This window comes from Alligator sinensis, unplaced genomic scaffold (assembly GCF_000455745.1).
Source record: "Alligator sinensis unplaced genomic scaffold, ASM45574v1 scaffold1207_1, whole genome shotgun sequence".
NCBI classification, from domain to species: Eukaryota; Metazoa; Chordata; order Crocodylia; family Alligatoridae; genus Alligator; species Alligator sinensis.
In genome coordinates, this window is record NW_005842867.1 from 268,284 (window position 1) to 291,250 (window position 22,967).

General features: G+C 40.7%; 1 protein-coding gene across 1 annotated transcript in view; it reads left to right on the forward strand.

Moving 5' to 3' along the window:
* HUNK (hormonally up-regulated Neu-associated kinase) overlaps window positions 1-22,248 on the forward strand; it is a gene marked incomplete at its 5' end in the record, with an annotated part of 81,216 nt that extends 58,968 nt beyond the window's left edge. Inside the window, 5 exons of the mRNA XM_025191882.1 lie at window positions 2,417-2,552; window positions 5,898-6,066; window positions 7,646-7,729; window positions 16,749-16,932; window positions 18,928-22,248. Of these exons, the coding sequence (XP_025047667.1) occupies window positions 2,417-2,552; window positions 5,898-6,066; window positions 7,646-7,729; window positions 16,749-16,932; window positions 18,928-19,583 (1,229 nt within the window). The remainder of the gene's footprint in view (window positions 1-2,416; window positions 2,553-5,897; window positions 6,067-7,645; window positions 7,730-16,748; window positions 16,933-18,927) is intronic.
* Between the last annotated feature and the right edge of the window lie 719 nt (window positions 22,249-22,967).

The window sequence follows — 22,967 nt, forward strand, 5'->3', positions numbered from 1 at the left end:
CGTGCGCGCCCCCCCCCCCCCCCCCCCGCCGATTGGTAGAAAGGGGTGGGGCAACATGACAGGCAGCCCGTGCAGCCCATCAGCAGCAAGGGGCAGGGATGGCAGTAATCTTGCCAGCAGCCCTTCTAGTGGGCAGACTACCCTCCCCACTTCCCTGCCATGGTGGGCTGCTGCAGCACCTTGAGGACTGTTGGTTTCCTTTGGGGAGCCAATATTTTCTTTTCAGTAGGTTCCCCCCACTGTGGATTTTGCAGGCAATGCCAGATTTTGTGAAATCTATGAAATCACAATTTCAGTAGGTTCCTAGATATTGTAAATTCAGGTCAAAGATGGAGTCATTAGTAAAGACAATATTGGTGTGAAAGAATACATTGCATTAACATGGTCTGCAAACCAGAAGAGAGGTGCTGATTTACTTGTGTGCCACATACTCCCTAATAAGAGACACACTTTGGTTTGGGAAGGTAGAATGAAGGAAAGAAGATGTTTTCTTTTTACCAAACTGCTCAAAATCAATTTCCATATTTAAAACATAGACCTCCATTTTGATTGCTAATTTTAGGGTACGTGAATAAATAGGATATGTGTGGTACATGAACAAATAAGGTAATTTCATAGCTTTATAGGATTTCAGTCCAGAAGAGACCATGAGATAATTTTGTCTATAACCAGCAGATCCTGAAGGGTTTGTCTGGACTTAACACAGTTTGTGGATTTAATTCTCTGCTAGATATGCTGGTTGGCTTAGTCCTGTAAATGTAAATATGTAAAAAAATATATATATATTATTCAGAAAGGAAGGAGGTCATTATCACCTAGGACAGGGATGGGTAAAATGGCAGATCTGGTCAGTGGCCAGAGTCCATTTCCCAGCAGCCCCTGCCCACATCATTGCGGCCAGTTTCCACGGAGACCTTAGGAAGGGCAGGGCCGTGACTTTGCAGAGCCAGGGTTTCCATGGAGAGCAGCTCAAGGAGTGCTGGCAGGGTGCATGGCTGGGCAAGAAGCTGCTCTAGGACCGGGGGCGGGATTTTGCAGCTTTGACAGCATGGTCTGGAGCTGGGGCAGAGCCGTGATCCACTGCCTTCACTCCCCACTCTGGACCACATTGTCACCACTGCAAAATCCCGGCCCCAGCCCTGGAACAGCTCCCACAAGTCTCCATGGAAACCGCAGCGGCCCCATGCTGTCATGGCCCTGCTCCTCCTAAGATCTCTATGGAAACTGGCCACAGTGACATGGGCAGGGGCTGCTGGGAAATGGAGTCCACCGTGGGCCAGATTCAGCCTGCAGGCCGGGCTTTTCCTGCCCCAGACCTAGGAGCACAGAATGGTTAGCAGAGGGAGTGGATAAGTCATAATGAACCATAACACCATTGTCTGCATTAAGTCCATTACTTTTGGTGTCCAGTAAAGTGATAATTTTTTTGTTCTCGGGCTTGTCTTCTAAAGATATTGTGTAGATTGCCCTTGAGAATAAGGACTGGGAAGTCAGAGATGGAGCAGCTGTTTTGTGAAACATATATTCCCATCGGTGACCGATTGACTCTATTCTTTACCATTGTTCTGTGAGAGTTTATTCTGGAGCGTAGAGGTTGGAAATCTGAGTATTGTACATGGCCTTATAAGTGTAAGATATTAGTGAGTAAATTAGTGTCATCTCTAGTGACAAGGATCTCTCTTCTTTGGGAGATGATCATGTTGTGGATTTTGTTGAACAATTTTGTATCTTATAGAAAACTTGCTCTGAGTGGCAAGCGGTTGGACAATGGTTTCTGTGAACTGTGATGGATCTCTAGTGAGGGCACCACAGCTGGATATGATGGGTCTGCCAGGGTTTCCTTGTTTGTATATGTTGGGGAGTATGTAAAATGCTCCGGGAGTGGGGGAATAGAGAAATAGTTAGTGCAGTTTTTCTCAGTTCTGCAGCACACTTGATTATTACAGTTTCTCCCAGGCAGTTTGCTATAGAAATATGTTGTACAGAAAAGTCTCCTGATTCTTTTTTTATTATTATTTATTTATTTTTTTACTTAACAGTCAGATCCTAGGTGTGCTTCAGGATCTTCCTAGTCTAAAACAGTATTATGTGAACAGGGTCAGGCCTGACTGTAATTTACAACAAATGGCCACTCACCATGTTACTTTCTTTCTGAAAGTGTGATAGGTTACTGTACTTTTGAAGCAAACAACAGATACTTTTCCTATTCTCCGTTTTGACTCTATGAAAAATTGTTTACTTTACTTATGGATTAACTCCTTATCAGTATTTTTACTCAAGGTCACTAGGGCATACCATAAAGAAAAAGTTGCTTGGTAACATATCTTTGGTGAGATGCTTACCATAGTAGCCTTGCTACTAAGTTAAGTTGTAAAGCATATGACAGAGCTGTTGTCTTTTCTTAATGTCTTCACAGCGGCCATAAACTTCCTACGATCTCTGCTAGAGCCAGATCCTGCAAAGAGACCAAATATTCATCAAGCTTTAGGCAATCGTTGGCTTAATGAGAATTACCCTGGGAAAGCACCGCCTAATGTCACATATCCAAACAGGTACTATGATAAATAAAGGACTTTGTCAAACCAGAGCATTCTTGTGAGCATGAGAACAAGTTGAAATAATAAGGGCGCAATCTTCTTACCCTGACTCACATGGCATAGTCCTGTTGAACAATCTAGGATTACTCAAGTTAGTAAAGACATCTTATCTAAGTAAAGGTTTGCAGAATTGGGTATTAAGTAAATGCAAGATATTATCAAATAAAGAAAACGTCTTACTATGAAGGTCAATTGTACCATCCTAAGCTAGCAAATTGTATGCTTTGGTTTTGCATGATGACCAAAAAAGCAAGACTTCAAAAGATGTTGGCTTTGCAGCTCCTCAGAGCTGATGCATGCACCACATAGTACATCATTGTTGGGCAATTCCTTGTTTTCTCATGCAGCAATGTTATTGTGTGATGTTAGCACTAAGAGATATGGTCCAAGTTGAATGATCTGGCTTTAAAGACCATTAATCTTGACTATCTGAATAAAAACCAGAAACCCATGACTGTTTCCAGATGCATAACAAGCACCTAATGGCCAATGTATATGCATCCCTCAAAAACAAAAGTGGCTGTCTTGCCAGAGGTAGGGCAGAGAATGAGATGAGTCATTAGCTCAGCATTACTGCCCTGAATTTAGGAGTAGTGGACTTAATTTGCATAGCATGCTTTGAAACAAAAAACTCTCACAAAGGGAATTCAAGGATCCATGGTGCATTGGACTGTACTAGAGTATGGTATACATGAACATTTTGTGTTAAGGAAAGGGAAAACAAGTGTAAACTGAATGAGTCATTAAGCTAATGAAATTACTGTCATAATGAGTCTAATCAATCTACTCAACATGGCATCTGTTAAGCGAATGTAACTGTAACTGGGAGCTGTGTGGGTAACTCATTTTTCTCACTGTTCTTGTTTTATCACCAAAGAAAAATAAGATGGCTCAAAATAAATCTGATTTGAAAATTCTTTTGCATTAGTAGGCACTCTCATGTTTATTATGTAGATTTGGAAACTTGAGTTGCTTTTTGTTCAATTGTGTTGTTTGAGTTCATTTAAGTTTGTTCAGTAGCGTAACGGATTATGTGCGTAATTAGTTAGGTGGCTTGTAAAGACAGTTGGAATCTGTTAGAGAAAACAGAAATGCAATTTTTTTATTTACCGAGTACCTATTAATCATTCCGTCCTGAAAGCAAGCAAACCACGTGTAAGAACTAATGAAATCTGGGGTCCTGAACTATAGGGAGTGATCTGTGTGCCTCTGTTGGAGAATAAGTGCTTTTCATACCCCTTTATGGGAAATATGTTTTTTAAGGAAATACCAATGTAAAACGTTGTCCTTTTTTTCTTTTTCTTTTTTTAAATCACCTTTACAATAAATATTCTCTGCAGACCATTTGACATGCCCCTCTAAAATATGCAGGACAACTGTCACCAGAATATTGTGGCTCAGAATAGTGCTTCAGCTAATGAAGTAGCAAGAGATAAAAGCCATACGGATTCTTGCCCTTCTCACTTTTGGTGATAGTGCTTCTGTTTTTTATTAGCCCATGCACCAAACCTGACCTATCTAAAAGTTGTTATACCATGGCCTGTGCAGCAAAATCCTTTTGAATATTTTTAAGGCTGTATTCAGCCTTCATTTACATCAATGTACATCTGGAGCAACACCACAGAAATCAATTTTCATAGATTTTTTCCAGTTTTTGTCAGTTTGTAATTGGACAGAATAAACCTCCCATTTCTCAGAAAACTACCACTTAACCCCCATGACATCTCTCTCTTACAGTTTTTTTGTAAATTGTATAAATATAGTATACTTCTACTCTTGAGTACCTTATCTGCCCCTTTATTGGTACCACTAAATGCTGCTATCTCAGGAAGCTAGTAGGGGCAGGGAGAAGTGGAAATAATATGGAGAATTAAATTAAAGTGTTCTAATTAAAGCACCCCCCCCAACTCCCAGAGCACATGTATACTTGCCCCACAGCAGAAATACCTTGTGCCTATTCACGTTCTAAAAAAACTCAACTACAAAATGAATGTTAATGAGCACACTGAATAAAGGAAACCTTTGACCAGTCAGGGTTACCCAGGCAAGATTTCGGGTACTATTTAAAATCCTGCTCTGTTCATCCTCATATGAGGTACATGTATTCCCATGTATAAGAGATGTACAAAGTCCCACTTCGGGAGGGAGGTGGGAAAAGTGATATTGCACCTATTAAAACTATAAGTCAGGTTTTAGAAAAATTCAAAACTCAGCAGCTTCCATTAAGGCATCTAGATAAATGGCAAACAAAGAATATCATTTAAAAAAAATCAATCCTTTTGACAGCAGTGGGAATTGTTGGGTGTTATGCACATCTGGAATCTGGCCAGTTTGCTTAGCTGTCCAAAGGTGAGCTGAGCTGTTTGGAAAAATCTGTCTTAAAAATGCATGGTAAATGCGTAGTCATAGTACCAGGCTTCTCCGTTCCATGTTTCAACTGAGAATTCTGCTTGAGAGCACACATGCATGTGCACACATACACAGACACACACACATAATATATAGATGGAACCTATATTTGTACAGTGCTTTCCACCCTGAAGCACTTCTACCAACTTTATGAACTGCTGTGGAAATTTTGCATCTCGCCCACTTGTTACTAAATGCACCTTTTACTGAGTTGAAACACTTTAGTTATGTAGTGCAAGGAGCAACACTGCAACAGTTGATAGTAACAGATGAAAAATAGTATAATATCTAACTGAAAGAACAGCATCATTTTAGTAAGCAGAAAAAAAATAGGTACCTGAGTAAGATTTGAGCTTTTCCCCTACAAAAGCAGTCAGGGGACCTGGAACTATTCCAGTGGTGAGGAACTTGACATTTTTATGTTTTAATTAAACTGTGACATCCCCAGCACCACAGTACCTCTTAACCCCATGCTGGGGCATTCTTTGGCACTTGACTAAGAAGGAAGAATGCCATCCCTTTAATTATCCACCACACTTGTGGCAGCACCTGCTATCCTATGGCAGTCTGTCACCTGAAGTACTAACCAGACCTAACCTTTTGTTTATTTTGTCAGATCTGGAGGAGTGGGTTGAGTATAAAAAAGCTCTTCAGGTTAAAGGTATTCTGACTTTAAAGTATCGAGTGCTATTTGTCAGCAGCTAAATAATTCCTTACTGCTCCTGTTTTCCTAGAGAGCTATCTTTAAAAATATATAAAGTGAGTCATGCAGATGTATAACAGCATTTTAGATATCTAATGCGTACTCTGCAGGTATCCTTATTACTAACAAGCCTCCTAATGCCTCATCAGGAGGACAGTAAGAATAAATTGTTCCATCTCTCTGTTTAGAATTCACCTAGAGGATCTCAGCCAAAGCGTGCTGCTCCACATGACAGAAAAGCTTGGCTACAAGAACAGTGATATTATCAACACTGTGCTCTCCAATAGGGCATGCCACACGCTTGCCATCTACTTCCTCCTTAATAAGAAGCTAGAGCGCTATTTGACAAGCCTTCGAGTGAGTATTGCTTGATGTTGAATTTTGAAGCCAAAAAAATAATGCTAAAATGTACAGAAATGTTACCATTCCCTGGCATTCCATTCTGTGACTTTAACTTGGTGAAGTGCAGCCATTGCTCTAAACACTATTTCAAATAAAAACTCCCAAGTTGAGGAAATAATGAGTTTCAGGTCTCAAATACATGGCTTCAGAATTTGGAGAATGGACACAACAGCTCCTGGCAAAGCTGTTCCTTAGAGCAAACAAGACATTGCCATGTACGGCTTTATTTTTGTCTTAGAGCTGTATCAGACTTGAAGTGCTTTGACATAATTCCACTGTTGTAAAGAAACAGCATGTAATATAATGTGATTTGAGGAGAGATGGGGACAGTTTAATAGCCACTGCTTTTCTTTTATTTGTTTTGAAGATAAAGCTTTAAATAAAAGTTGTACTTAAAAATAACATGTATTTAGATTTTGTTTATCTTTGTCTTTTTAATTTCTTTTTGATGCTTTTGGCCCTGGGCATAAAGCATTCATGCCAAATAGGTCTTAAATGTGACCGTAGGTCAAAAATCCAACTGCTCAGTTTTCATAGCAAGCTGCTCACAGTGTAGATCACCATGATGTACCCTGCATTCAGTTTTTGCACAGATCTCCCACTGACATCAATCGAAATTCCACACTGGACGAGAATAGAGTATATGAGAGACTGATGGAGCAATTGCAGCAGCAGGACTTTCCCTCATGCAGATTGTGATTAGGGTTATAGGAGAGTTGGTAGTTGGACTTTGCAAGAAGCCTTGCGCAACATATTTTCTGTTCTCTGTGTCAGTCCTCTTAGGATCCTGTCTACCTCCTGCTTTCTTCCTGCATTTGACTTTAGCTTGGACTTCAACGAAGTTCCACTGAAAACAACAAGTGTCTCTTGCTTGCTCATCGAAACAATGCAAACTTTTCTAGCCTATATAGTTGGGAAATGAGTCCAAACACTGCAGCATGCACTGGGGTAGCCACTCTGACATATTTTTAATAGGCTTCCTCCCCTTAGCACTACTCTGCAAGTAGAAGAGGGAGCCATCATCCTGTGGTAGCTTCACACTCCCTGTCCAATTTGAAGAGGCTGGAACCACCAATACTGCTAGCCTAGTGTGGGGCCTAGCTCTCTAGACACACTGTACATAGCTCTCACCTAGCCTATGGCTGACTATTCCCAATCTTAGTCCCAAATCTTAAGTGAAGATGCCTTAAGAGTCTACATTATTGTATATAAGGTGTGGGGCTTTCTGTGCTTTTCCATAATATTTTTTTTAGAACTTAGAGGAATTCTTAGTCTGGTGCATGGCCATTTTGATGATTCAGTTCTCCTCAGAGGATAGTTATATTACAAAGTATATTGATGTTTTAACATTTATGCCTCACTGGTCATTTACAAGTTAACATTAATGACATTTAATTCAGTGGACCAAATTTGCCATTGCTATACAACAGTGCAGTTCCATTGAATACAACACTGAATATGGTCTATTAAGTAGTACTTTTTAATCCGTTTGGCTTTCTCTAATTATCTCACCTTGGTTTTTTCCCCTTAACAGAAGTCTGATGGCCAGGACAATGTTTGCCAAAAGAACCAACTGTACCAGATAGAAAAATACAAGGGAAACAAAGATTCCTATGAGGTAAAGCTCATTCTTATAATGCTTTGAAACTGGACTGAGTTTGAGAATTCCCACTGATTGTGAGCACAACTGATATGTTTCTGGCTCTGTAGAAGTGAAAGCACCTTTCAGGAGATACTAACCCAATTCCAAAAATTGGCAGGAAGGTTTGGGCATCTTCATTAGAAAGAAGGGACTGATCTCAGGCTTGTACAGCAAATATTCTTACCTCTGGGGAAGGGGGTATTATTTTTACCTTTCAAAGTGTAAACTTGAAGTGACTCTTAGCTACAGTGAAAAAAATAAGATAGGGATGTCTTCATTTGCAGCTGTCTGGGAATACTCATGAAACTGTCAAGTTCATAACAATTGCTAGTTGCTAAAACTGTTCTGTTCCCCCCCAAGTATATCCTGCAGTAATACAGACTGCATGAACCTGCATGAAATTTTTCTAGAAACATTAAAAGGAAAACTGTGCTTCAACAATAACAATAATTTCCAGTTTAAATTAATAAATTAAGTCTTGTAATATCTCCAGTCTCTTCTCCCTTCCACAAGTTGCAAGTGGCTTTCACTTGTTGCCACTCCCAGACACAGATAGAAGGAGACGTTATTGGATTGGGCACCCCAGGACATTGTCTGCCTGCAGTGGAGAAATCAACTCCACAGTAGAGAGGCAACTGTGAGAAATGGCTCTTTAGCCAGAGGGGATGCAGGGGCCTCAGGGTGACAAGAAATTTCTAGAGGATCCTGTTGACTCATGAGTGACTAGAACAATGCTGATGAGGGAGGACAGCTACCTTTGGAGGTTTTTTAGAGTTTAGGTAGGATAGAATTGGGGACATTGAATCTCAGGCTTTGGAGGTTCAAAGACCCCAGCTGTCAGAGTCTGCAGAAAGGCTGAGCTCTGGAAATAATAGCAGGACTCTCAGGAGATGTAGCTAGATGAGAGGGTAAAAAAAACCTTACCGTTTTGTTTTTCTGTCTTCAAACCTGTGGTCATATTTGCTTGTTTAATTTATGTCTCCTACATAATAGATCCTTTTGTTTTGTCTCCTAGCTGATGGCCTACAGAAAGAGTGATTTCTATGCAGGTTATATTTCAAGCTAGTCCTTTCTACGGAAAGGGAGACCTAAATTTTTTTTCACAAACCAATAAGGAGGCCACCAGTTCCTGCAGCTGCAGGGTCCAGTATAAGGGCAGTGCAGCTAAGGTTTGTAGGGGAAGGAATTATCCCAGGGCAACCTCAGTCCATCCCTGGGGACAAGTGGCCTCACAGTGAGGAGAAACTTGGGACTCTGCGGGTCCCCCATGGACAGGTTTGTCACAATGATGGTATTAAAAATGGTTTCCCAAGCCAAAGTTCTTTGATCAGATTGATATTGCAACTGGGTTTGTTTATTTGTTTTAAAGTGCATTTGCTGATTTAACAGATACTTTGAATTGCAAGCCAGATGGAAGTATCAAGGCAAAGCACATATCACACTATTTATATAAAAGGAAAATAATTTTTTTTAAATGTATCAGCTGTGAATAGACTGAGGGAATATAATATTTCAAGAAGTACTTTAGTAATTTGTTTCAAACTCTTTATCTCCTTGTTGAAGTCAACAGGAATCACATGCATGTCTGAAGACTAAGTAGAGTGAAATTTTTCCCTATGCATACCTGGCCCCCTGATAGTCACTGCTATGTATGTATTTCTAAGATACAGATTTAGCCTTATTTTATTGAGTACCTCCTGTACATCTGCATGTATAATAATGTATTATATATATAGATACCCACTTGCATAGAAAACTTATCTGGCAAATAGTGCCATGACAGAAATATACAGATTGATTTGGTGCAGCCCTATAACAATGCATGCAGCCCTATAAAAATAACTAACTAAGGAACTGGTGCTTAACTTTTACAAGGAAAATTAAAAACTAGCAATGGCACCAAATGAGCCTTATTTTGTCTGTATAGATTGTCAGGGTTAGGGATGCAGTTCATTAGTCCTTCTAAGCCCTGCCCTGCACGTAGAGATTTTAGACCATTGGATACAAATCCTACCACACAGTGGGTGCGCTACGATAGGCATAGCAGTACAACTCCTGGTGTGGATACTGCTGTAGTTAGTCCCTGTTCCTGTGTGGGACCTATATTAAGCACCTTTCCATCAGCGTAGCAACATTCATAGAGTTATTGTGCTGCATTTATTATACCAGGGCAGGTAAAGCTTTACAGCTGTTGTGTGCAATTATACCCTAAAATGTTGTTGCAGCATGTTTGGAAGACATTCATGATAGATTGCTGGTTTCTCCTTGGAAATTATTACACCTCATAAATATAAAAAGCAGGCTTAATGTCACGGGTACAACCTGGAAATGGGGGGCATTGGGATCACCATGCTACAATGGCTATGAGCTGAGAGTCCAGAGCAGAAGGATCAAAGCAGAGGATACACGCTGGGAAACGGTTCAGACAGGGACAATAGAGGAAAAGCTGGGAGCCAAAGATCATGGAGCAGCCAGGAATCAGGAGCTCTGAGAACAGATTGTGAATCAGGAGCACTGGGGCTAGATAGAAGGGAATCTGTCAGAGCATTGTAAGGGCTACCGTGTATAGGCAGCAGCCACACCAAATACTCTAATGGGAGCCATCAGCCAGTCCCATCCAGGCTATCAGGGCTGATTGGGGCTAGGCTGAGCAGCACATAGACAGACTCCTGACAATTATAATAAAGGAAGAAGATGAAACAAATGCTAGTATTCTTGATTCCAATGAGAGTTACGGTCTAAGGCTCCAAGCCTACAAAAAATGATGCAGATGTTTTTTCTGTGCTTGTTCTGTGTCAAACAAGGCCTGATCCTGATTTGGGGGCCAGTGGGCACTATTGCAATACAGATCTACAGTATTACAGAAGAGAAAATGAACTACTAGTGCACTCGCACATAAAGAGAAACCATTCAGGAATAACTTCTCTGACAAGGTTCCACCAAAAGAACATTCCTGTCTGTTCATTTCTTCTGCCGTAGCTTTTGTCTCTTTGAGTCCCACTGAGTCTCTCAGGCTATGTAGCTTTGAAGACCTGACACCTACATACAGCACTGCCGCTAGACTCCTGGCTGTTCTGGGGGAACTTTTAGTATCAGGCCCCGCTTCACCAGAGATAATGATAATAATAATTGGACAATGGAAAAAAAATGACCATTTTCGGGCCCCCTTTCTGTCTGGGCCCCGAGTGGTTGCCCAGTTCACCCATGTCTGTGTCTGGCCCTGCCTACACCTGATCTCCCTTTATTCATCTCTTTGAGGAATTTTCCACTCTCCAATTCACAGACCCCTGCCAAGAGGTTGGTGAAATTAGTTTCAGCTTGGATATGGCCAAGCTGTTGTCTGCAAATGCACTCATTTAAATGGGAGCCATCAAGATTTAATGACCTGCTGTTGTCGATGGTCCAGGGGAGACATGACACTTCACGGATTCAATGTGACACTGGAACATTCAGTGATCGGGAGATTTCATAACCTTAGTCTCAGCTGCTAAGATGAACACAGATTCACCAAATCATCACCCAGCACCAAACAAAGTTAGATGCACTGGTCCCTAGCTAAACAATGCCTTGTGCATGTATCTGCATGTTGCCATGGAGACTGTGCAGACACATTTCTGTAGGTTCTGTAGCAGCTGGCGGAGATCTTTCCACATCCCTCTAATGTACAGAATGCAAATGAACCTGACCGTGGATTTGGTGGTTCAATTTGGACACACCATTAGCTCCGCAGATTGCAGAAGTATTGGAATAAGGAACTAGCAGCAGGCTTAGCAAGCTTCCCCTCTCTCATAGAGCTTGCTAGAAGGGGACGTTTGCATGAGCTCTGTGGTGCTAGTGCTGAGATTTCTGTGAGATGCAAGGCAATGTATATTCTGTACTCACATGTGATATTTGTAAAAGCTTGCTTCAATTTAGTAATTCAGGAGAGGTATAAGGAAAAGCAATTGCAGATGGGACCAGGGTGATTGGGAACAGGAGTGGTAAACTGAAAGTGCCCCATGTGAAGGATCCAGGAATGCTAGACTGGGGCTGACATGTAAAGGGAGCTGAAGGACTCTGATTGAGGTACCAGGAGCTAGTGTCACCTGGTCCTACTATAACAGTAAGGTATTGACAACGTAACTACCCATTATCTTCTTTTTGATCCTATTGCTGGGGTTAGCCTAGTTTGTATGATTGGTGTTAGGACAGAAAATGGTATAGGATGAGGTAATGTCAAATCTTTCTAAGTATGATGTACTGGTATGGCTTATTCATAATGTGAGCTGGATACATACAGTCTGTTGAAGACTGAATATTGATAGCTCTTCTGAAGGAAATCTTCCTTACTTTTTAAAATACAATGGCACTTGGTACCTTGGGACTTTGCAGGTTTTTGGGTGTTGGGGGTTTTTGGTTTTGGACTTTTTTCCTTCTGGAGAAAGTAACCCTTGTAAACTGTGTAAAATGAGTAAGAAACCCTTCGCACCATCTATCCAGGGTGAAATATTTCATTGATAGCACAGGAGATGCGACTTTCCTTTTCACCTGGGTAATTGCATCTGCACAATATGACTGTGTTGTTCTTTCTTGTAAAATATTACAGCAGCATGAGAGTGCTGCACGGTCATGTGGACTATGTTCCAGAGCAGGCCAATGGATAGTTCTGGTTTAGCTCTGCCTCATGCAATCATGAAACTAAAAATAGCTGTGGTTTCAAAGTGCCCTACCATCTCAACCAAAATGCAGATGCTGTCGTCATTCAACTGAAAGAGTGCATGGCTGCGTACAGTCTTGATTGCTTCTTTTTGCCTTGAGATACTTGCCATTCAGTCCTTTATTCAGACCTTTAAAAAATAGGTCTGAGCATTTTATTATTATAATTATTATTTATAGAGGATCATTATACATTGAGATTATACTTACTATGGGAGTGCCTAAGGGCCAGCCACATATAGGGCTATACTGTGCCAAGTACTGGACAGACGCAAGAGTAGCCAGCAGTCCTTGTCCCATAGAGCTTGCAGTCCAAATAGACAAGACAGATGCAGGTTGGGTGAAGTGATAAAACAGGGCAGAAGATGTCATGTTACTTCCATGATTATTTTTTCCAAGTGGGTATAGTTAGGAACAGGTAGGTTAAATAGAAAGAAAAGTAAAAAGAAATAGGAAATTGCAGAGAAGGGGTGAAGGTGACAGGGCTGGGGAGAAAAGGGTAAGAGAAGTAGATGGGAGGTAAAGCTAGGGGGAAGAGACTGAAAGATGGGGGAGTGGTAGGGAAAAAAACCCCAACAATTTGCAATCAAAGCAGTTAAAAGTTCAGTCAAAGCAGTCAAAAGTTTTCTGTGGGTGCATATACATGAGCTGCCCACTGCATAGTTGTTACTGCGCAGTCATTTAGTATTTGCATAACCAAGTAACCAGTGTTATTGCGCAGTAGTGTCCTGGCATGGTTGCCTAGTAATGCCTACTGTGCAGTAGCTTGTTACTACTGCACAGTAGCATTGCATCATGGTTTGTGCCTGGCAACACTACTGCGCAGTAGTAATGTGCTACTGCGCAGTAAATGTCTCGTGTAGATGTGGCCTAATTGCCCTAAATCCCTGACTTAGCTGCTTCTGTAGCTACCCCTCCTGGCTGGAGTCTCTGGCTATCTCTTCTCAAATTTCCCAACATGGTAGGGGCAAGGGTGAAGGGAAGACACCAGAGTGGGTATTATCCCTTGCACACTTGTGGGTCTGGGGTCTGATATTTTACAGATATAAAAGAAATATTTGTTTCAAATAATTTACAAAGTAGACAGAATGAGACAGACATGCAGTTAAAACCACGTGCAGTGTTCTGACAATGTAAGGGTTAATACAGTCATCTGCACAATAAGGCTATGTGAAACTTTGGTCCCTGACTCGATTTGGCGGAGATTTGGCCCAATTCAGTGGTCAAATCTCTGAATCTAAATCGAATCAGAGGACCCTTGAATCTTTCTGAATCGATTTGAAAAGATTCAGCGATTCAGACATAGACACAGCTTTAAATGTTTTTTCTATATACCTCTAGGTAGCAGGCAGCTTGTGAACACTGCGATGCTGGGGCGCGTGGAGCGTCCCACAGAAGCATGGGGGGCTCCCCAGCGTGCTCGGCAGCAGACCTGGAAGTGGTCCAGAAGCACTTCCAGTCCACTTCCAGGGCTGCAGGGAGCGCGCTGGGGGGCCCCCATTGCCTCCCCCACCCTGGCTCAGTGATTGGTGCCTCCTGGGTCTGGGGGGGGCACCTGGGGCCCCCCTGTGGCCAATCACCAAGCTGGGGAGGCACGGAGGGGTCCCCCTGTGCACTCCCTGGTGGACCCGGAAGTGGACCAGAAGTACTTCTGGTCCACTTCCAGGTTTGCAGCCGTGCATGTAGAGGCCTCCCCACACTCCCCCCATCATGCTTCTGTGGGACGCTCCACGTGCCCCAGCATCGCAGTGTTCACAAGCCACACTGGTACCTCAAGGTATGCAGGGAAAACTTTTAAAGCTGTGTCTATGTCCGAATTGCTGATTCTCCGAATCGGCATCAAATCTTCAGATTCGGCTGAATTGAATTGGGGACGGTGATCTGAATTAACGAATCGAATCACTGTACCTGATTCGGGCCGAATCTGAATCAGATAGGGCCCACTTCACCCACCCCTACTGCAAAGCCTAAGAGCAGTTTTGCTGTTCAATAGAGATCTCCAGAGATTCTAAGAAAGCTCTCTTCTCCACTACTAGAAACACCTTTGTAGCTTTTTATATGAGGTTGTAAAGTCTAAAGGGCACTGTTCTTCTCTAACTCACTGGAGCCCTTCCTCATGAATATTTAATCTTCCAAAGTACAAAGATCTGTGAAGAGAGAAGAAATTGGGAGCTCCTCCTTATGGTCCATGTGTGGTGACAATAAAGTATCCAAGCCGTGAGAACTACCAAGAATGTCATAACATGTAATAGTCTCAAACCTGTTAGTTATCATAGTCCGTTCCAATCTGAAATGAACATCTGCCTGTTCACCCAAACTAGTTTTCCTATCTTATATATAAACCATTATTGTAAGATGAGTGAGCCCCTTGTTAGTTAATATTTTTGTCTATCAAGACAGTATAAAATTGGTTCTCATCCTCGTTAGACTCAAGGCACCCTTCAGAAAATGCCTCTTCTCAGCTTGTACCATAATAGAGTGATACTCCTTTGCAAAGAACTCAGAAAGACCCCAGCAGGTCAGCATGTTAATGATACTGTGGATTCCTATTTGAAATCTCTGGGTTTGTCTTGCAAAATGTATTTAGCTGTGTGCACCCCTAACAATGCTGATATCCCATGGCACCCTTAAAAAGGATCTAACAGCTCTTCGGTGCTGTGGCACTCTGGTTGAGAACTCCTTCATTATTCCCAGACAGAATGGTAGGAAAGAGCTCTAAAGCATAATTAAACAGGAAGACTTCGAATAACAAAGATTTTTTCAATAAGATACTACAAAGAGAGAAAGAGAACAATGCAAAGAGTGTTGCTTTATACAACCTTTTTTTTTCAGCCTGCAGCCAGGTCCAAAATTGTACCAGGAAAATCTTCCTAGGAAAGCGGCAGATTTTGACAGCCTTTGAACTGCTTCTAAATGTGAATTGTAAATGTGAGGCTGATTTTCAGACATAAGTTAGAGCCTTCAGCTCCTACTGAAATTAGTGGAAGCTGAAAGTGCCCTGTACCTTGCAGAAGCCCCCTTCATTAAAAATTGCTAACACCTTTACATTTTAAAAACAAATTAGAAGAAAACAATATTCTTTCTGACATTGTCCTGTGCACAGGGTGTACCTTTTTCATATTACCATTTGACCTAAATTCTTGTTTTAAGATGTACAGGTTTATAGCCAACACCCAAATCACATAGCAAGAAGCAGACAGATAGACAAAATTCATTTTCTCACTGTGTACCACTCGCATCTGTATGGTCCTGCTTGCTAAACAGCTGTAAAATACTACCAGATCTGAATGATGGCCCTTTACACCCAAGGGGACATGACAATACAAGGTGACAGGCAGTGTAGACTGAGACTCTGGTATGGACCGACAGAACCATTACACCAAATGAGAAGTAGGTGGAGGGGCGGCAGTTCAAGCAAATCCATTGGGTCTACCTGCTCCATGTGTCTGCTCTGTCCTACTGTAAATGAAAGCTAAACCACAGTCATTTAGCAGCCTTTTCATCTTGGCATAAACTGTCACAGTTCAGCTTTGCTTACATTTCAGAACAGCAGTGGATCCACTAAACAATTACAGTGGATCAGGTGACACACATTCATAAGCAAAAAGACACCCCTTCCCCCGCTTCTGAAGTGGTAAAATTGTTTCAACCTTCTACAGCCCTTATATATTCAGACTTGGAACAAGACACTGAATCAATGTCTATACAGATGTTAGGTGAGCTGGGTCAAACTAATGCAATGCCTCTTCCGAGCATGTGCTGCACTTGCTGCATGGGCGCACCAAGCTAAAAGTAAAGCGCTGTTTTGTTTTTGTTTTTCGTGTCTGTAAGCGGCCTAAATGACTTGGGAGTTTAAACTTCTTTAAGCTCCCAAGGTGAGCTTTGCAGTTCACCTTTTAAAATGTCAGAGGAAATACAAGAAGCAGGAATCAAAGGGCTTTCTCTCTGTTTAAATTTGGAAGCAAATTTCAGATGTGAAAGAGCAGGAATAAGCATGTTCTTACTCCAGCAAGGTCTCCTAGGACAAAGGGCCTCTGAAGAAAGAGCTTTTCTTTTGTTTGAATTTGTGAAAACAACTTTCACGCCACACTCCTTTCAGAGTAGAGAGCCATGAAATCACATGGAACTGATCAGAGGAAAATGTTAGGTGGAAAGCTTAGTTGTTTTGAGTAGCCAGATGCATTCCTTTACATCTCTTTTGAATTCAGCTAGATAAGCACTGTTTTTATTTCTGTGGTGTCTTAGGTCACTTAAGCTTTCAAAAATAAACCAGACTATTTTTGTTTGCTCTGTAACATAGGACAAAAAGCTCAAAGAACAAGAAAAGAAAGGGGAGCTTCCTCATCGTCCACTCTCAAAGAAACCAGACAAAAGTCCAACTTCTTACAGGCAGCCGTCTTCCTGTCTCATCACACAGGTACAAAACACCAAGGCACTGTTGAAAGACCGAAAAAACCCCACCAAACCTGGCGCTCCAGAGAAAGGTTGGTAAAAGTTGTGTGTGTATGTGTGTGGTACTCGCATGTGGGAAGGGGGGTGTACTTGTGGAGGTTGCAAGTAAAAGGAACGAACAAAATATGCATGTTTCAAACAACGTCTTAAAGAGATGATGGCAATTTTGGATCTTTAGTTTTGTGCCTAGACCAGGACTGCTTCAGTCTCTAGAGGAATGACAGTGACCGAGAAATTTCTTTCCACTGGTAAGAGGGACCCAGCAGGCAAGAAGTAAGAGGAACAAGGAGAGCAATAACCAAGCATGAGAAAAAGTGTGGTAACTAGGAGCTTCTGGGGGTGGGGATGGAAGAGAGGAATGGGGTACTAGAAGAAAGAGAATCAGCCAGACAACAAGAAACAAAAGGGAAAACCCCAAACGACAATAAATTCAAGGAACAAAAAGGGGGAGAAAGCTTATCTTGGAAAATACAAATAGAACAGAGAGAAGTGAATCTACATTCATCATACATGGTAGAAAACACTCTGGTGATAGGGTGGGTACACGGGGAGCCCTGATAAAACAAAGGAATTAAACAGAAAATGAATATTCAGTAGGCAAATGAGAGTAAGTATATGGAGGCAGGACTGTGGGAAGAGAGAGGGTCTCAGTGTATATCAGGTGAGGACAGTTAATAATGTGTGTGGAGGCAATTCCTATCTTTGTGGAGCCACATGCTAATTTACACTCACATTTATCATACATTTTCTAGTAAACTGACATTTCGTTCATTTATTTCAATTTAAAAAAGGCACTTCCTTGGCAGCGCAGGTACCTCTGCCATGAGGTAATAGTAGGTAGAGCTTGTCAGAAATGGGGCATGTTTTCAGTGAAAAATGTCCACAGTAATGAAAAATTTTCCTTTTGTTCAAAATTCTCATAGGGTTTTTTTCTGTTGCTTTTTGGTTGGGGGGGGGAGTTGGGGTGATTTTTTGTTTGTTTGGGGGTCTTTTTGGTAAATAAAATTATTTTGGCTGCTTGGTGTCTTTTGCTTTCCATTTTTTTCTGAAATGGAAGTCTGAAAATCTTCCAGATTTTGACACCCCTCCCCCCACAAAGTCTCCTCATTGGAAAAATATTTGGACAAAAAAATTCCCAGCTTTAGAATGCAGACTAGTCCAATAAAATGTAGTCTGCTTATCCTAGACAACCTCAGTGTAAGTAACTGGAGTCCCCACTTCCACATAGATCTCATCCCCTTTTCAAGAGTTTTCACAACCATGCAGTAAAAACATGTTTCTCTCCGCATTGGTTTTGGTTGCAAGCAGCTCAGTGCAGGTACCAATAATGTGCAGAAATTAAAATCTTTTTGGTGCTCTGTTGTTTTATTCTTGGGCTAAATCCTAAAAGCCCTTTTCCATTTACATTCAGCTCTTACTCAGGGAAAATTTTTGCTGTAGCCAGTGCAATAAATTCTGCTTATAAATAAATTCTGCTTATACAAACAGTATAAATCTGGTCAATGTAGTTAGTCCATACTTTATGCATAACACTGAGAACAGATTTAATTGCAGTGCAAGGGCAGATTTCAGTATATAATTCATTATTATCACACACATCTCTAGGCATTTGGTGGACAAAATCTACAGTCCCTGTTAAGAATCCTAAAAAATTCTAAGAAGTTAAAAATAAGAAAAATATGAGTTCTCAAAACTTTGTCCAAAAGTTTACAGTGGACCAAAACTATTTAAGGCTTAAAAGTACATTTGCAGATTCAATTTCCTTTCTTAATGAGTCAGTGAATTTATCCTGCCACTGACAATGTTGGCAGATAAGAAACCCGCAGAAGAAACACATAGAATAAAAACCACAGCTTTTTCTCCTTGACCACTGAATGTATCCCAGTAGGCCATGTAATTATTACAAGGCATCTATCATACTTGGTAAAACTTCACTCGAATATGAGGTCAAACACTGCCTGCCCTAGGCCATAGAAAGAGATATTCAATATAATTGACTTTTTCTGTTTTCTTTTTCTGATTGGTAGATTCCACTAATGGATTAAGTCCTTTCCATGAATCCGGTTCAGCCAAGATAGGCTGTGTCACTTCCTGTTCTCTAGAATATCTTGAAATCCAGCAACCTCTTCCACGAACCCCTAGACTCCTTAAGAGGCATGATTCTCCTCAGCAAGAGCCTACAAGAATTGGAAATCAGACAAAGGATGCTCCTTTGATTCTGAATATTGTGCATTCTTTTGAATCTGTTGACAGAGAGGACCAAATAGACCAAGTTTCTCCTTCCCATCAATATAGAATTTTAAGCTCACCGGTGAATTTTCCTTATAAAAGCTCAAGTGAAAGGACACTGTCTCCGCTTTTCCCTCCTCGAAGTGCATCTCCTCTCAAAACTCCAGCTCACTCAACTCAAGTCTCTTTCACATATGAAGAAAAGACAAGCCCTTTAAGAGAAGAAGTTGTATCTCCTACTCAGCCAATTTCCAATCCTTTGGGGAGCCCTAACTGTGTTAAAAGTAGAGGCAGATTCCCCATGATGGGAATTGGACAGATGTTGCGGAAGAGGAATCAGACAATGCAGTCAACCACTGACAAGCCACTGGAAACAAGAATGCCTCCGTTGCAGCAAATGAATCCCGCACAGATTTCATTCAATGCAGTGGATGCTGTCAATAGTCCATGTTAATCCAACACTCTTGATAGCAAGGATTTGCACTGCTGCTTTCTGGGACTTGACATTTTTTAGAAGAAGGGAAAATTGCTGGCATGCTACTCTCTATATAATATATTATAACATACAACCCAGAAACAGTCCACTTGTAACATTGCAATGGGTTCTTTTAATTGAAATAGAAGAAGAGGCCCTACTCGGGCTGTTAAGAAAATTTAACAAAGGTGACATTCTTTGACATTTTAGAGACTGTACAGTGAAATGTCTTAAAAGATGTACTGAAAACTCTAATTCAGTAGATATTTTTCCTGCCCTGTTCAAATGTCACGTTAAGATTTATGGTATTGAAAGAATAGCAAGCATAGCAGGTTGATGCAACTATATTATCTGAATTAGCCATTGGCTTTCTGGTGCCATGAATGCTGGTCTTAACCTGAACCAGTAGTAAGACTACAATTGCCCTTTTGTCTGTACTCTACAGTACATTGTACTGTCACAGGCAGTGCTGATGTGGCTCAAGAAGAGGGAAAACTAGAAATTGCATTTCTGAGACCAAGGTGTGCATCACTAATTCAAGAACAGGCTTCACCGAGAAGGAAAAACAGATCAGTGAGACCCTGGAAAAAAGCACGAGTGCTAAACATTCAGAACAAGTGAAGGCACTGATCAGCAAAGCAGATTTTACTGTTAGTCATACAAGCTAGCTAATAGTGGAATCATTTTTTTCTTAAAGAAAATGTTCATTTACTAGGAGATGTTATTGAAAAGAATCATGATTATTTAAAAGCGAATTTCATCAGATTAAATTTTCCCCCTAAATTCATCTTGCTTTCATTACATGGATCCGCAAGTGGATACTTAAAACAGAGATCCTAAACGCAACATACTGTGCTTGAACAATCCAGTCACCTCTTATTTTTGTAGTGTATTAGTTTTGTGGAACACTTCTTTAGAAAATAGAATTAATCCTTGTTTTAGCAAAACAGCACTGGACATACTTGAAGGCTTCCCTGGGAGACTGCAGTGAAATAAAATGTTATTCAGGACGTACCAGTGTCATTACAAACTGCAAGGGGGTAATGCAATTAGTACCAATATTCAGTAGTGATCTGAGCTATGAAGATTTACTTTCCTAACAGGCAACAGGTTCTACCCATTGGGGTTTTTTTTTGAGTAAATGATATATCTTAATTTGGTGGTCAACATTTTGACACCAACTTTTTTGCAAATCATTTGATGTAAATGTAGAGGGTTTAACCAAAGACTATTCCATGGTCTATCTGTACTGTGCTAAGGTATGAGTTGTATTTACAGGACTGTTTGCTACCTGTCAGTAGGAACTTGGCTTCCCGCTGGGTAACCCCCAGCTTTTCCCCATTGAATAGTTAGTGGGTTCTAATGTCTTTTTAGAAAGTAAGGCATCAACAAATAGCAAAAGCAGTTGGCTCAGGATGAGTGTGGGAAATATAGGAGCCTTCATCTCAAGATCATCATTTTGAATCCACCCCATATCTTCATGGGCATTATTATTTTCATTTGCATTAAGCACTAGAGATCCCACTGAGATCAAGGCCTCATTGTGCTAGGAGCTATATACACATGGAATACAGGATGCTCCTTATTCCAAAAAACCTTTCAGTCTAAATTCACATGACAGACCAAGAGTGGGAGAGAAGCAGGTTCAAGAAGGTGAAGTGATTCATCCAAGACAGAGCCAGAAGTAAAATGCAGATCTCTTGATTCCTACTCCTATTCCCTAGACCACCCTGTCTCCCATACCATTATTCCAGGCTGATGGCCTATGTGAAATGAATCAGTGGTTAGCCCAGGTATACTGATAGGACAGCTAACCATATCCCTCAAACAGTCCCCACATATTTTAATACTTAGTGGCAGCATCATGGCCATATGGTTAGGACAGAATGGCTATGGAAAATGAACTACCTTCTCACAACTAGACCTGAGACTATCAGGTCAGAGCTGAAGTTAGATTGAGAGTCAGTATGGGGAAGCTAGTGCTGTTTCCATGTGTACTGTTGCTGAAATAGGCAAAAAAGTATATATGTTTTTGTCCCCATATAATCCTAATGGTATTTAAAAAAAACTCAATACATAATTTTACATAACTTTCAATTTCGTTTGTATCACTCACCTTCATATTTAATGGTCCATTTTACCTCTTTGGTTTGTCACCCACACACTTACCTTGTTTTAAAACAAAAACATATACACACTAAGAACCCGAAAACTCTTGAATTCAAATCCAGTGTTGTGAGAAGAATTTACATAACATCCTGTGCATGCTTCAGACTTGCATACATAATTATGTTGCAAATACTAACTTGAACTATACACTCAGGTTTATTTGGAACCCAATAAAAGGTTGGGGGAGGCAGAAAAGAGAAGTGTATTTTTTTGTGAACACACAGTAAATATATGTAAGTATCAGAATGAAAACAGAAATGTTAAATCTTTTATTATTTTATTATATTTATATAGAATATATGAGTATCACATTGGTAAACATAAATATGTATCCAACTTAGCCAGCAGCTACTTATCAGTCTGCAGTGACCATATAAAGAAATTACAAAAATGTAGTAGTGTAAATTCCAGGAAAAAACCTCTGATCATTTTGTCATTCTTTAGCAAAAAATGTATTTGTTATCATTATTAAATATATGTACTTTTTAAATGAGATCTCAATGGAATGCTGATTTTGTTTGCCAGATCACCAAGCACCAGATATGTCCAAGCATAAAATGAAAACATTATGGTATTGAAGTAATTATCACTAATATTACCTTAATATTACCTGCCACCAAAAGCCATTTCTTTAAATTCTGCAACTGACTTTTGCATACAAATTCTGATTCATCTAAGAAGCAGTTGAGCATATGATTGACTTGCAGCATGTAAGCAGTTCCGTTGATGGAAACTTAGGCACTTGTTTGAGTACTTTGCTGGACCAGCATGTTCAGTAAGTCTAGAATCATGGACTTCAGATCACCGGGGCTATTCAAATGCTTAAAGTTAGCATGTGTTAAAGAGCTCTGCTGGACTCACCCTGTACAGTCACATATAGCTGCCAAATTGTTTTGTTTTTAACATATCTTTTGTTATTCCCCACAGTACTTTAGAATACTGCTTGTTCCCCTGCCACACCTCTCTTGGCCTAATTCAAGACCATGATGAACTTAAACCATTTCTTTGAAAATACATAGTAGGGTGACTTTGTCCAGACTTGCAACATCCTGGTATAGATTAAGTATGTGTTCAGCAAAGCAGAAAGGGAGGTTCAGCTTCTGCTTGTAAGGGTATTGGGGTTAACTTTCTTGCAGAATTCAACAAATGAGAAAGTAAATCAATAACATGCCAAAATACTAGCGCACATGATTG